The sequence below is a fragment of the Vicugna pacos genome, unplaced genomic scaffold (assembly GCF_048564905.1).
Source record: "Vicugna pacos unplaced genomic scaffold, VicPac4 scaffold_5, whole genome shotgun sequence".
NCBI lineage: Eukaryota > Metazoa > Chordata > Mammalia > Artiodactyla > Camelidae > Vicugna > Vicugna pacos.
The window spans coordinates 828,340-843,769 of NW_027328726.1; the positions used below are offsets into that span (position 1 = coordinate 828,340).

A 15,430-nucleotide genomic window follows, 5' to 3' on the forward strand; every position below is an offset into this window, starting at 1 on the left:
GTCAAAACGTCTGCACGGGTAAAGATTGTTCATCATTCTGTGCCTATGCACTTCCTGCATTTTGGAGTGTTCATCTGTCCTTTCTCTTAGGAATAGATGATCATCATAAACAGCAGTTCTGTTGATTAAACCCCCTTTTAAAATATCGTTGTTTCATGTTCACTAAAGTTACCTAATAATCACTTCACGATCTATGGAAGTCAAATCATTGTGCTGTACACCTGAAACTGATAGAGGGCTGTATGTCAAACCTATATCAATAAAACTGAAAAAAGAAAAGAAGAAGAAGAAGAAAAGAAAAGTCGGCTCGGGGCATCCGATAAAGGCCCTCTTTCTGAGCGCACAAGTCAACCTCGGGCCGATTCACCCTGACCCTGAAGAAGGGCAAAAATCACCCTCCACTCTATCTCCCGTTAGGTCCCGGACACTAGCCAGAGTTCCCCCTCCCTCAACCCCCACCCCGTTCTTGCGTCACACTGTGTGGGCTCAGGCACACAACCTATCGGTTTCCTTGAGCGTGTGGAATGAATATCGCCCGAAGGGAATTTCCTCTGTTGTCGTTTAAATAAGCTGACGTGTTAATCAGTGCTACGGAGGGACACATTCCCTTTGACCTGATCAACCAGAATGACATCCCAGGACCCAGGAATGTACAATATCATGGATTGGAAAGTATCTTAGAATTCAGAAATCATGGTGATGTGGGTCTGATGACCTAGCTGGCTCCATACAAACCAAGAGATGAAGGTGCCCAACGTTTTCACTCGATGCTGCCTAAGTTCTTGACAGTCACTTTAAAAAAGGAAAAGGAAAATTTGGATGGCACGCTTAGTTTTGATAATGCCCTCTGACTGCATGGTGAAACGCAAGGAAAAGCCGTGACGCTCGCCCACGGTATAGAGAGAAACGCAGAACCGTGTTTCTGGTAGCCTTCTTCACCGCTGCGCCAAGGCGGGAGCGACGGCTACCTCATGCAAAGGAGGAGAGGACGGGTTTCTCGGCCCCGTCACACAATGCCAGGCAGAAGAAACCTTCTCTGATGAGACATAAGCGTGTCAAAGCGCATCCCTGCGTCGAAGGCTTCGGTTTCCCGGGGAAGGGGGTCGAGCCGAGGGACCCAGGACCCCACGTCAGTCAGTCAGTCTTTCACTGGATTCACTGGCCTCGCTCTTACCCCTCAGCAATGGCCGCTCAGATTGCTCACGGGGGTCTTTACCTTCTGGCTTTAGGAAGGACTTTAAACTTCGGCTGAGGGGCAGACACCCAGAAGGGTTCTTTCAGTTCACCCCATCTTAGGGAATGCCATACCCAACACGTTGGTTTTCATCCCATCGTGGGCCTACCTACCGGAGAGTTTTGCTGCTTAAAAGTCCCCTGTGCTCCACCTATTCATCAACAACCCCCCCCGCCACAACACACACACACACACACACACACACACACACACACACGCACGCGCGCACACTCACACACACACACACACACACACACACACACAGAGAGAGAGAGAGAGAGAGAGAGAGAGAGAGAGAGAGAGAGAGAGAGAGAGAGAAGAGAGAGAGAGAGACACAACCTTCACCCCCGCACACACACAACCCCACTCATCTTTTCACCCTCTCTGGGCTTTTGCCCTTTTGAGAATGAACGTCATCCAGAGCCGGTACCCTACAGGATGCCACCTTTTCAGATTGGCTCCTTTCAGGGAGTCATGTGCACGCAGAAACTGCCCCGCCTGTCTCCCACAGGTCTCTCGGCTCCACGGGCCCCTGGTTTCCTTTTTAGAGCCAAATCACATGCCGTGGCACGGACCTAGCCCGGGCTACGTGTCCCTTCACCTCTTGAAGGACGCGTCTGTCTCGGTCGCCTCCACGGTTCCGGCGGTGATGAAGCAAGCCCCTCCACCCCCCACCCCCACCCCGCCCGCCATCCAGGTCCGTCCGTCCGCGTTCAGGTTTCCGCGTGGACGGAGCCCCGAGGGCTAGGCCTCAGGGTGAGGGTGGTATGGCGGGTGGCGGGTGGCACACTGAAGGGTCCGAAATCCGGAGGATGCCGGCAAGGAAGGTCGCCAGGTCAAAGCCTTCCTTCCCTCCCTCCGTCTCCTTAGGGTGGATGGCTGGGCCCATGAATTCAGAGAGGACACGAGACACATGGTGTGAACCGAGATTCCCAAGCCAGGAGACCTGGTGGAGGGTAAAGAAACGAGCTTATTGGGGGGGGGGGGGGCCGGGGGGGGATGGGGGGGTTCTTAGGACTGCAGCCCAGGAGACACAGATGCAAGAAAGAAGCACTGGAAGTGTGTGTCACCAGACTACCCCACGGGGCAAGTGGAGAAGGGGAAACGAAAGAAAACACCACAAGAGCAAGGCGGGAACTTTGAAACGACAAGGCTGCAGCTAGCAGCTGCTGGCAGATTTGTTTTTGAAACCGGTTGGTGGCGCCCTTGAGCTTGATACAGTTCTGACCACTCATGCCCCCCCTCCCCCCATGGATGCCGGTGTCGGGACCCAGGGGAGGCCACCCCAAACATGTATGTGCCTCCGTGGCACACGGATAGGTTAGAAATGAGAGTGACCGAAGAAGCCGAGGGGCCGGCCAGCAGACGCAAGAGGGACCGGACCCTCAGACTCTTCTTTCTGTCTCCCTGAAAGCGGGAAATCAATCACTTCCGTGGAGGGTGCCCTCCCTGCATCTGGACTTAGGAAATCACCCTGATCTCCCACTGAGAGCCTTCAGGCCCCGGAAGCCTAGAGAAAACCAACCAACCTCGTGACTTCTTTCAGGGGCTTCCCCCCCCAAAACCCAAACTCCGTCTCGATTCTTCACAGACGGGTCACCCAAAACCAAAGTCTCTCAGCCCGGTCCATTTCGCACAAAGGGCTGATTTCTTGTCCTAAAACGGAGAAAAGCTGCCTGCTTCGGGGACACATGAGTGCTTGAATGAAAGACAGGAGGTTCCCTGTCGCTCCTGCTCAACGATCCGTCTGGGGTCCATTTTTGGATCAGTCCAGCCCAGAGGACTCAAGATGTGTAGAGGGAGGGGACAACGTGCCCCTCCCCGAAACAAGACTATGTCTGTAACCAAGTTCCTCCCACTGGCCGTCCAGCTCCATTTTGGATGACTGAATCCTGGTTCACCTCATTTGGCTGTTTTGTTTTGTTTCGTTGTGTTTGTTCTTGTTTTTGTTTTTTGATTAATAGACTTTATTTCCTAGAGCAGTTTCAGGCTCACAGCAGAATTGAGCAGAAAATACAGAGAGTTCTCACACAGCCCTCCCCACCCACACATATATCCTCCCCTCCCCTCAACATCCCTCATCAGTGTGGCCTATTTGGTCAAACTGATGGTCCGACATGGACACGCTATTATCAATCAAAGTCCATAGTTTACATGACGGTTCACTCTTGATGTCGTACGTTCTATGGGTTTTGACAAATGCATAATGACATGTAGCCACCACTATGGTATCCGACGGAATAATTTCATCGCCTTAAAAAAATCCCACACGCTGTATCTGTTCATTCCTCCTTCCCTCCCTCTCCCCAAACCCCTGGATACCACGATCTTTTTATTGTTTCTAGAGCTTTGCCTTTTCCAGGATGTCCTTTGGTTGGAATTGTCCAGTTGGTAACATTTTCAGACCGGTTTCTTTGATTTAGTAAGATGTCTTCTAAGTTTCTTCCATGTCTTTCATGGCTTGATAGCTAATTTCCTTGTCTTTCTTTCTTTTTTATTCATGTATTTATTTTTTAATTTTTTACTGCACACATATTTTTTAATTTACATATACGTACTGTTCATTGTTTCCAGGAAGGTTTAGCGCTTTAGCTTTTTAAACTTACATAGTTATCAAAGGAATAAAGCCAACCGCAAAATAAGGATGAATTCAAAAAGATACACACACCCTGCTATTAACAGCAACATCATTTATAATGGCCAAGATACGGAAGCATCCTAAGTGCACATCAATATTTGAATAGATAAAAAGAGGGGACACACACACACACACACACACACACACACACACACACACACATATACACACACGGAATGGAATACAATTCACCCGTAAGAAAGAAGGATATTTTGCCATTTGTGGCCTTTCCTTTCCTTTTTTTTTTTTTTTTTTTTCCCCTCCTCCACTTTAAAAACCAGAATTTTATAACTGGGATAAACACTTCCATTGCGTCAAAAACAGTAAAATGCCTAGAAATAAACTTAATCGAGGAGGTTACCTATACTCCAGAATCTGAAATGACACAAAGAAATGGAAAGCTGTCTTGTGCTCTTGCATTGGCAGAATCAATACTATCAAAATGGCCACACTACCCAAAGCAATCCGCAGGTTCCGTGCAACCCCTGTCAAAATACTCACGACATTCCTCACAGAACTAGAACAAACAATTTCAAAATGTATAAGGAACAACGGAAGACCCTAAACAGGGAAAGCCATCTTTTGTAGGTCTCCTCTCTCTCTCTCTCTCCCTCTCTCTCTCTCTCTCTCTTTCTCTCTCTCTCCCCCCTCCCTCCCTCCCTTTCTCTGTCATGTTTTTGTTCTCTTTTCTTAGGGTTTGATGACTTGAGACGATCCTTTAACATTCCTTGTAAAGCCGGCTTGATGGTGCTGAAATCTTGTAGCTTTCGTTTATCTGTGAAGCTTTTGATTTCTCCCTCAAATCTGAACGAGAGCCTTGCGGAGTAGAGTATTCTTGGCTGTCACTTTTCCCCTTTCATCACTTTAAATATGTTGTGCCACCCACTTCTGGCCTGTAGAGTTTCTGCTGAAAAATCAGCTGATAACCTTACGGGAGTTCCCTTGTATGTTATTTGTTGCTTTTCTCTCGCTCATTTTAATATTTTCTCCTTACCCTTAATTTTGGTCAATTTGATGATGATGTGTCTCGGTGTGTTCCCGTATGGTACTCTCGGCACTTCCACCTCATTTGGTTATTTAAAGGATCTTCAGTCTGTTCAATTCATAGGAGAGAACTTCCACACGTATTTCTTCTCAGTTTTATGAAACAAAGAAGGACCCAGAAAACTGGCAAAACATAAATGCTCTTCTATTGGGTTGAGCAAAGACAGGCCCTGGCCGGGGAGGGGGGGGGGTGTAGATGTATGTTATGTCCTGATTCCAGGAAGGAAAGGGGCCGGGGTCAGCGTGCCCTTCTTTCTGGGGTATCTGTCTGTTCGCTTTTGGTGTTCGGCTGGTTTGGTTATTTCGGCTTTCTGTTTGGTTCCTTTCACAGATCCAGTGGCTCAAAGCAGCATTCTGATTTTCTTTTCTCCTGGGGTTTGGTTTTTGATAGGTAGAGGGACAGGGCCCACGCAGGGGTGGGGGTGGGGGTGGGGGTCACTGCGGCAGAGAAAGGGAGGCGGCTATGGTGAAATCATCGAGCTGAGGGGATTTCTACGAGAGGGACTCTCCGAAGTGAATGGGGTCCAAGGAGATCATCAGGGTTTCTGTGTGCTCGGTTGGTTTTGTTCGTGCGTGTGTTTGTTTTTTCTGGACGAGGCCAAAGAACTCCTCGGGTGGAGGTGCGTGTCCGAAGGGTCTGACAGGATGGGAGGATGCGGGGCGAGTCAGTCCATGTGCCCAGAAAGAGAGAGAACCTGTCATAGCTGAGACTCAGGCCTTTTTTGGACCTAGGCCCAGAGAGCAGTTCGGCTCCGAGCATTCACGGAGAAGTTCGTCGCCACCTCAGTCGTGTCCCCCACCCCCGCCCTCCCCCACGCCTCGGCCCCCAGTGAAGGAGGAATCATGAAGTGGCCGCACTTAGGCTAAGCCAATTTTGGGCTTTATGCTTACTGCTTGCTTTTAGAACGATCAGCAAACTCGACTGACCAGACACCGCTCCCAGCCCCAGGCCCACTGTTCAAAGCAGCTAAAGTTGTCGATTCTAACTGTTTGTTTGATTGGACCTTCCTCTGATCGTTCAAATTGACAATCATGTTTGACGTCTGAGTCTTTCCCCAGGAAGGGAGTCACGGGAGGATAAGCTCAGGAGAACGACCAGCCCCCTCCCACCCCCCCACCCCGAGTTCCTCCGTGGCGCTGGTGCCGCCGGGTGAGTCTGACCAGAGAAAGAAGGTCACGGGCTGATGACCTACTAGACCACCAGGAGGTCCCATGTTACCAGACACTCATCCAGATTTAGGAGGAAGTTTTATCAGAGACCCTTGTTGATCATGAGCACCTTTTATGCTCCCGCCTGTTGTGATTCCCTTTCATGCTCCAACCTGTTCGTCCACAGAAGCATGAAACCCCAACCCCAAGACGGGTTCACAGTTTGGAAGGCACTACTAGCCTGCTGTGAGTCCCCTTTGCCCAGCAAAGCAATCAAGCTGCCTCTTTTCTTCTAAACTCTAAGACCCTGTCTCTGGGTTATTTGGCTCGTCAGGGACGGGGTTGGGGGGGGCGATCTTTCGGCAACACCCGCACAAGTTTCCCTGAGTGGCAGGAACCAGCGTGGCCCTCAGGCCTCAGCCCCGCAGGCAGGCAGGCAGGCAGGCAGGCAGGCAGGCAGGCAGGCAGGCAGGCAGGCAGAGCTGGAGCGACCGTTGGTCCCGCCCCCGCCCGCGCACCCCCCCCCCCGCCCCCCGCCGCTGCTTCCGCCGCCGCCGCCGCCGCCGCCGCCGCCACTGCCGCCGCCGCCCAGGCCTCCTCCACCGATCGGTCCCAAATCGGGTCCTAAATCGACTGGACTGTCTCCTGGAAGCGGGGGCGGGGACGTCAGGAGGATCCATTCGGCAGGGCCTCGTTCAATCGCTTCATTCAAATGCAGAAAGCTCTGTGCTCAGGTCAGAGCCTTTGACTTGGCCTCCGGCTCCTCTCCGTTGAACGGCTTTTGTTTTTTGGTTTCAATTTCCCCACCCTTAGGCCACCCCGTCCCAACTGCACGGAGGGAGGCGGGAGGGAGGGGGAGAATCTCGCCTGGTCTCAGGCCAAAGGAGTCCCCTCCTTTTCCTAACCTGGGTAAACCCCACTAAACCGTTTGAGAATCATGGAAGGGCATGGAAGCAGACCTCTGACTTGATAGATTCCTCTGGGATGGGAGACTTTAAAAAAAAAAAAAATTCTTTTTCCCCTGCTTCCAGGGAGGCAGAAAGGAGGGACAGAGTGTTCCTCTTGCCTCGGGCAGTTCTTTCTTTGTTTGTTTCTTTCTTTTGTTAAATCATGCTTTTTTTTTTTTTCCCTTCCTTTTTTTTCCTTCCAGTTTTATTGAGACAGAGTTGACATACAGCAGTGTATACTTTGGGGGGCGGGCGGGGAGAGGAATTCGATTTTATGCATTTATTTTTGACCGGAGGTACTGGGGATTTAACCCAAGACCTTGTGCTTGCTTGCTAAGCACACACTCTACCACTGACCTATACCCTCCCCCTTGGCCACTTGTGAAGTCCCTTTCATTCAGCATAATCCATCGGGCACATTTTGGGGCAGCCTACTCTGGACCCCAACATTTCCCTATTCTGTAACTTCCCTGGAAGTTTTACACATTAAAAGCTGGGCTGTTGACTGTGCGTGTGCGTGTGCGTGTGCGTCCGTGCGTGCGTGCGTGCGGTCTGGGGGCAGGAGGGAGGGAATGGTTTCCTAGGGGGCCTGCGTTTCATGGACCCAGTTTCTTAGTTCTGAGAACAGGTCTGTTCAAGGAAACTGTTGCCGTTGTAGTATCTCGTCTCAGGAGGCGGTGGTGTCGATGGGCTTCTGAAGCTAGGCCTAGGGAGCAAGCAGTCAGGTATCGCCTAAGAGGCACTTGTGTGGACAACCAAAGTACAGCACAAAGGTGAATCGTCGGAGCAGATGAGAAACCAGATTCAGGGCCGGGAGTAGGGGGTCAGTCTGGTAGGAGATTTCCACACATCGGGGTCATCGAAACGGCTCGAGCAGTTTGAAATGCCTCTGATGATGTCCTGGGGTGTTCGGCTCAACTCTCTGAGCGGCTCCCCCGAAAACAGGCCCGAGGATGGTTTCCACAGGAGCTGTTGTGGCCATTTCTCTGACGTTTACCTCCCGTTGTCCAGCTTCAGTCTGCAAGGCTTCAGGAGACGGAGCGTTTTCGTACTCAATGATGCCAAGGCAAAAGGGTGAGAGAAAATGGGAAACATTCGTGGAGAGGGTCCTAGGCAGATAGTGGACGCAACTAGAAGACCTTCAGTCTCCGGGCTGGCTTTCAGGTTGAGACAAAAACCCTAAGGAAAGCGCTTGCTGCCACAGGACATAGACTAACATGGGAACCATCCAGAGAAGATCAGCACGGCCCCTGAACGTGGACGACACACGCCCATGCGTGAAGCGTTCCATAGTTTTAGTGAAGTCAGTCACCCAGGGAAAGACAGATATCCTATGCCATCACTTCTAGGTGGGATCTGAAAGTAAGTCAAGACACCCATCCATACATAAATAACTCCATTTTAAAAAGACTCCAAGGAACCTATTTACAAAACAGAAACAGACTGGACTCGCAGACATGGAAAAGAAACCGATGGTTAACACAGGGGACAGGGTAGGGTGGAGGAACGGGGTAAGGCGGAGGGATAAATCAGGAGTTTGGGATTAGCAGATATAAACCACCCTATACAAACTAGGTACACAAGTAGGTCCTACTGTCTAGCACAGGGAACTATGTTCAATAGCTTGTAATAACCTATCCTGAAAAAGTATACGTGTGTGTGTGTGTGTGTGTGTGTGTGTGTGTGTGTGTGTGTGTGTGTGTGAATAAGTGAATCACTATGCCGTACGTCATAAATGAACACAACATTGTAAGTCAACTATACTTCCATTGACAGAGAGTTCCTACAATAAGCAGGCAGACAGACCGACAGACCGTCAGACAGACAGACAGGCAGGCAGACAGACAGACACACACACACACACACACACACACACACACACACACACACACACACTGTCTGTCTGTCTGTCTGTCTGTCTGTCTCTCTCTCTCTCTCTCTCTCTTTCTCTGTCTGTCTGTCTATCTGTCTGTCTCTCTTCTAAGGGTGGAGAAGAGTTTGCTGAGCTATTTCGGGGGCCCTCTCATCCTAGTTCCTATCTCCAAGTTGGTTCAAAGTCCAAAAGGCCGTCAAGCACTTAGTCAGATAGGTCCCTCGAAGAATACCTCCCACATCACGATGACAGACTTCTTAGGCCAGCCGAGAAGGTCCTTCAGTTCTGTGCCCATCTTGGCTCTAAGTTGATGTCAGTCCTCCAGGATCCAAGAAAGCCACGTTGGAAAACAAGTGGTGATTTTGATGGGACAGAAGATCAGTCATTTGGGGGGCGAAGGGTGGGGTAGGGAGAGATACCAGCCTGTCTGTCTGTCTGTTTTCATCCAGTGTGGGAGCCTTCCCAAAGAGATAACTCGAGAAGAGAGAAACGGGGAGTTGACAAAGAACACGTGCGGTGGCGTGCCCTCCCCCCACCCCAGGAGAAGGCCAAGCCAGAAGTCCCTCCGGATGGCGGGCTCTGGACTCCGGCTTCCAGGGGAAGCGATATTTTTTCCTCCCCATTTCAGGCCCGGAAGAAGAGGGAGAGGCAGAGTGTCCTTCTCGGGCATCCGTTGTTTCTGAAGCACGCTTGTTGCCGAAAGATCGGCCCCCGTCCCCGATGAGCCCAAGAATCCAGAGACAAGGTCTTGGAGCTTAGAAGAAAAGAGGTCATTTTATCGCTCTGCCGGGCAAAGGGGATTCACAGCAGGCTAGCGTCTTCAAAACTGTGTACCCACCTTGGGGATGGAGTGGGTGGGGTGGTTCTAGAGCCATAGCTCAAACAATCAAGCATCGATCACCATCCACAGAATCGTTTTCTCATCAGAAGACTCAGCATGGTGTCACGATGCCTCCCAGGTGACCCATTCTATAGAGGCTGGCGGTTAGATCTCATTATCTCATAAGCACTCAAGGTGTGGCCTTCTTGGTCACTCAGGCTATTTTGTCAGGTCAGTAGTCCCGTGACCGACCTTCTCCTCGGAGAAGGACTCAGAGACCCAGCACGATGATGACTTGCAATGACTGAAATACAGTAGAAACAGTAAGATCGATAGCTTCCAGTTTCAACAACGGGCCTGGAACCGTGAGCAGCAACCGGTCAGTCAGAAGAGTCGACCGTTTTAAGGGCGAGCATAAGAAACCGAATGACACCCCCCCCCAAGCAAATGAATGAATGAATGAATGACCTAATGATCCTCCCCTCCTCTCCCCCCCCCCCCCGCCCCAAAACGAAGCAATCCGTTAGCCTAATTCCGGCCATTTTATTCATCCTCCTTCACCCTGAAGCCCCAGTCAGCCACGTGCCACAGTGGTCTGTTTTCCGGTTTCCTCCACCACCCCAACCCCCACCAACGACCACCCCGCCAACATCCCCCCATGCCCAACCACCGCCCCAAGCGCGGGACTGGACGGGGGTGCTGGGGGCTGAGGGGGCGGCGATGGCGGCTTGAGGTGAGGGTGGGGAGTGTTCCGCCCAGATCGTATAGGAAGCTCAAACACAGCTGCAGTACGAGACGAGATGGTAGATTTCTGTGAGTCCTCCCTCCTCTTAAAATCCTTCCTAAGGAGGAGACAGACAGAAAGAGAAACATCACCCTCACTCCCAACGCCTCCTGTGCCCTCGTTGCACCCCAAAACAACAACAAGAAAAACAAAAACAAACACAACCACAAATAACTCGCTATCCCTGGGGAAGAAGGTTTCGATGGCATGGGGATATCATTCTAAACTTCATTCCCTCTTCATCACATTTCATGGAAACCGATTGCAATCTATGAGGCCCTGTGAAGGTAGGGGTTGGGGGGTAGGGAGGAGGGAGGGAAGGGAAGGGGGGGAGAGAGAGAGAGAGAGAGAGAGAGAGAGAGAGAGCGCAGAGGAGAGGAGGGATAAAAGGGGAGAGGACAGGAAAGGAGAGGAGGGAAAAGAGGGGAGGGAAGGGGAAGCGAGAGGAGGCGAGGGGAGAGGAGAGGAGTGGAGGAGAGGGGAGAAGAGAGGAGCGGAGGGGTGAGGGGGGAAGGGAGGGGAGAACAGGGAAGAGGAGAGGAGGGGAGAGGAGAGGAAAGAGAGACAAGGGAGACAGACAGAAAGGCACACACACACACACACACACACACACACACACACACACACACACACACACACACACAGAATAGCGAAATGGAGAGAGAGACAGAGAGAGACAGACAGACAGACAGACACGGATCTAGGTCCGGGAGACTACACATGGGTATTCTTCTGAGTGATTTTATGTGTTTTCTCAATCGCCACCTATGGAGATAAAAGTCGCTCCCATAAGATGAAGGGAGTCCTTCTGCCACCGCCCCCGGCCCCGCCCTCCAGCACCGCTTGTGTTTGTCAGGGATTCCAAGCCAAAGCACGTGGAGGAGTGGGAGAGCTTCCTGGCGGCCCAAGGGGGAGGAAAGTCCGGCAGCATGAGAGAGGTAGTTGGCACGGGGAAGCTGGAGGCAGGCTGACGAGAAGATGGGTGAGGGGGCAGGGAGGAGGGTTTCCCAAGTTGGAGAGCCAAGACGAGGGAGGGGAGCCGTCGGTGGTCGCGTTCTGACCCCGACCCCGACCCAGACTGGAGCGGATCCCTGAAAGGAGGCGGTTCGGGCTCTCCTGCCGAGAACGCCCCTCTCTTCCTCTTTGTGCAGAAACACCTTCCGCGGACCGAGAAAGTCCATCCCGAGACCCTCGTCGGAAGAGTCCTTTCCAGACCCATCACGATCCTCCTGGGCCAAGGGGTCCAGGGGATGGGGCGGGGCCTCCATTCGATCCGTCTTCCGTCCGTCCATCCATCCGCAAGATCTTGAATATCCATGTAGGATTCCGGATGGTAGCAGTTTTCCAGGATCCTCCAGATCCTTGTAAGACCTCTCCTGGCAGATTCGACCCCTAGGTCGTACCGCGCAGCACAGGGCACTAGATTCAGTCCCTCGGGACGAGGGTTCCTGAAAAAGACCAGGAAAAAGAAGAACACAATCACTATGGTGTGCACCAGCCAGAAACCAGCACAACCTCGTCACTCTAACAGACTTGCCAAAGGCGGGGTGGGGAGAGAAAGTCATAGGATGGCTACCATCCCTCCCACCCCCACCCCACACGCCAAGCCCCCCAGCCCATCGTCATCCCTGCTCCCCCTCCTCCTCCCCCTCCCCTCCATCGACGCCCGCCTCCCGCTTGTACCCCACTCCTCCGAACCCAGCACCACCCACCTCGGCCTGGACGTGCTCGGCTCGGCTCGGCTCGGCTCGGCCCGGCCCGGCCCGGCCCGGCCCGGCCGTCCGGCCGACTTCTTCGCAGTGTCTAAAATAGCGCCCGGCCGACAGGCAGGTGGCACACGGCACCCGGCAGGGGAGCGAGCGGGACGGTTCGGGATCTCTGGGCGGCGGGGACACGCGGCCGGACAACCAGGAGCACGGACGGCCTGGCGTGCGTTTCTCCGCTCGGGGGGCCTCGACCAGGGACTGTGGTACGGGGAACGGGGACACACACACACACACACACACACACACACACACACACACACACACACACCCACCCCTTCACCCCCACCCCCACCCCCACCTCCACCTCTGACAGCTTTCATTTGTTTTCGGCCGACCGTCCCTCGATGAGGTACAAGTGCCGGGGCTGGGGCTGGGGCTGGGGCTGGGGGGGTGGAGTTCCTCCCTCCACAACGACCCCACACGGGCTCTGTTCCAGTCACCCGAGTCCTCTTCCAAGTGAGACCACAGGCCTCCATCACCCGGCGTGAGCACTCGGGGGAAAAAGTCACCATCCTCATCGCTCCGCTCCACCTCTACACGTGAAGAACAGTTCCCAGCCCACGCCACTCAACCCCACCCCACGCCCCGATGCCACCCACCGCAGTGGAGAGAAACGAGACGAATCCACAGACGTCCATCCATCCGATGAAGAAACGGACGGCCCCATTCCAAGGAAGCATAGATATCTAGTCAGGAGATTCATCGAGTACTATGGAGGCGGTGGGAAAGGGGGGGGTGTGTTGCGGTGGGGAGGGCCTAGAGATCCAGCAGTACAGCCCGTGCTTAGCATGCAAAAAATAAAGGCCCAGGGTTCAATCCCCAGCACCTACTCTTCAAAAATAACCCGCGGAGAAGCAAGACGGCGGAGTAGAAGGACACTCGTAGCTCACCCTCTCCCACAAATACACCAAAACTCACATCGACGGACCCACTCGGCCAATCAGAGCACCTGCGGAACTCCGACAGAACACCGCCCTCTTCGAAAGACAAAGACGCCCAAAATCTGGTAGGAGAAAAGGAGAAAAGAAAGAGTAAAAAGCAAAACAGTGCGGGAGGGACCGGTCCCGCGGGGAGGGAGCGGCAGAGGAGGAATAGGGCTCGTTCGCCAAAACTGCCCCTCTCCAACGGAGAGGCCGACGGGACGGAGGGGGCGCCCCCGAGCCTCAGATCTACCCAGAGCACCCCTTGACCGACCGATCCAAGTGAAAGGGGCACAGAGGGTCCCCGCGACACCCAGCCCGAGTCGCAGGCCGGCAGCCAGGGGCCGGGACAGGCCGCACGAGCCGGGCGGAGGACCGGGGCGGCGGCCGGGAGGGGATACAGAGCAGAACAACCCGCCCCCCCCCCCCATACATGACGGGAAAAGAAAGGCAAAGCAACACGGCCGGTGTGCCCTGGGGGGAGGGGCGCCGTAGCCTCCGTCTCCTCAGATCCGCGGCGCCATCACCGGCGCTTCTCGCGAGAAGAGAGGCGGGACGCAGCCACAGCCGCCATAGCCTCTGGCGTGCAGCATGCGGGCGGGGGCGGGGCCGAGACTCGAATCCGCACCCTGGGGCTCCGCAGCCTTCTAGGCAGGACTGAGATTCGTTTACAGCCCGAGGCAGATAGGATATTTCTGCCCCGGTACCTCAGAGAACTCGCGCCACCATGACTAAGAAGGAGCCGAGTTTTGGGACGCAGCTAGGGGCGGGGCGGTTCCACGGTCTTCCCCGAGCCCACCTACGGAGAGGAGCGCCGCCGACCCGAGTCGGAGCACACAGCCGCACGGAGCAGCGGAACGACCGGGGCCGGGAGAGGGCGGGCGGCCAGCCAGCCACCCTCCTTCCCGGGAGGAACGCAGCATCCGACCGCGGTGCCGGGAACACGTCCCCCCCCCCCTTTTTTTTTTCCTTTTCCTTTCTCTTTTTTAATCTCTCTTCTATCGGTTTTACCTTCTGTTACCTTTTTAACCTTGACTTTTGAACAGTCGTCTACGTCGACGGTTTTAATCCCTTTTAAATGTTTCCTTGAAAATCTTTTTATTATTATTATTTTTAAACATCCACCCCCTTTCCTTTTTCTCTTCTCTTGGTTTAGATCTCCTGTTATTGATTATTTACAGGTTTCAGATATCGTTTCTCGATCTTTTTTCTCCTTTTTATTAAGGTTATTAAAAGACGTCTCAACTCGATCGCTCTTCTGCTTCCACTTACTCTTCTATTATTGATTACACAGTGTCTTCAAACCTTTTCTTTCTCCCTCCTTTTCAAATCCTGTGTTTTATCTCTTGTTAAAGTCTGTTCTATTTCCGATTACCTTTTAAAAATTTACTTTTGAAACAATTGTGTTTTATTTTCTGATCTTTTCTATTTTTTAAAGGCTTTTAGAAGACGTCTCACCTCGATCGCTCTTCTGCTTCCACTTGCTCTTCTATTATTGCTTGTACACTCTTTTCAAACCTTTTTTTCCTCCATTCTTTTAAAATCCGGCTCCCCCACCCCCCTCCCCCTCCCACCGTCTCTGTCTCTGTCTCTCTCTCTCCCCCTATCCCCCTCTCCGTCTCCCTCTATCTCCCTCTCCCTCTCTCTCTCTCTCTCTCTCTCTCTCTCTCTCTCTCTCTCTCTCTCTCTCTCTCCCCCTCTCCCTCTCCCTCTCCCCCCCTTTTAAAGTTTTATTCCTGTATAGGCTTTAGATAAATACCTAAACTCCTTAAGGACCACAATAGATAACTGATACTCCTTAAGCCACAGTGCCAGAGAGATAGGAGCAGCATGAGGAAGCAGAGGAACCACTCCCAATGAAAAGAGCCAGAGAAATTCCCTGAAAGCACGATCCACAAAATAGACACGGATGGCCTGCTAGATCAAGATTTCAAAAAAGGAGAGATCCAAGTACCGAAGGACCTCCAAGTGATAGTGTTTAGATGTATACTGTACGTCAAAAACGAAATCGAAGCTCTAAAGAAGAGTCAAGGAGAACTGGTCAGCTCACTGGCTGACATGAGAAGTGGTCTAAAGGCTGTCCAAAGGAGGCTAGATCACACCGAGGAGCGAATAAGTGGCCCAGAAGACAGGACAACAGAAAGAACCCAATCAGAACAGCTGAGAGAAAAACAAATAAAGAACAACGAAAACAATCTCAGGGACCTACGGGACCATCGAAAGCGTGCCCATCTACGCACAATAGGGGTTCCAGA

The 15,430-nt window shown here is 52.7% G+C and overlaps 1 protein-coding gene and 1 non-coding gene across 2 annotated transcripts in view; one reads left to right on the plus strand and one right to left on the minus strand.

The window, feature by feature from the left end:
* The first annotated feature begins 8,202 nt into the window (after positions 1-8,202).
* LOC140692331 (U6 spliceosomal RNA) lies at positions 8,203-8,309 on the plus strand. Its single transcript, XR_012067902.1, has one exon. It is a non-coding gene; the product is annotated as a U6 spliceosomal RNA (small nuclear RNA).
* Positions 8,310-10,263: 1,954 nt separating this feature from the next.
* LOC140692299 (uncharacterized) overlaps positions 10,264-15,430 on the minus strand; it is a 6,632-nt gene continuing 1,465 nt past the window's right edge. Inside the window, exons 2-4 of the mRNA XM_072956954.1 lie at positions 12,202-12,529; positions 11,647-11,937; positions 10,264-10,543 (exon numbers count right to left, since the gene is read on the minus strand). Of these exons, the coding sequence (XP_072813055.1) occupies positions 10,280-10,543; positions 11,647-11,937; positions 12,202-12,529 (883 nt within the window). The 3' untranslated portion in view covers positions 10,264-10,279. The remainder of the gene's footprint in view (positions 10,544-11,646; positions 11,938-12,201; positions 12,530-15,430) is intronic.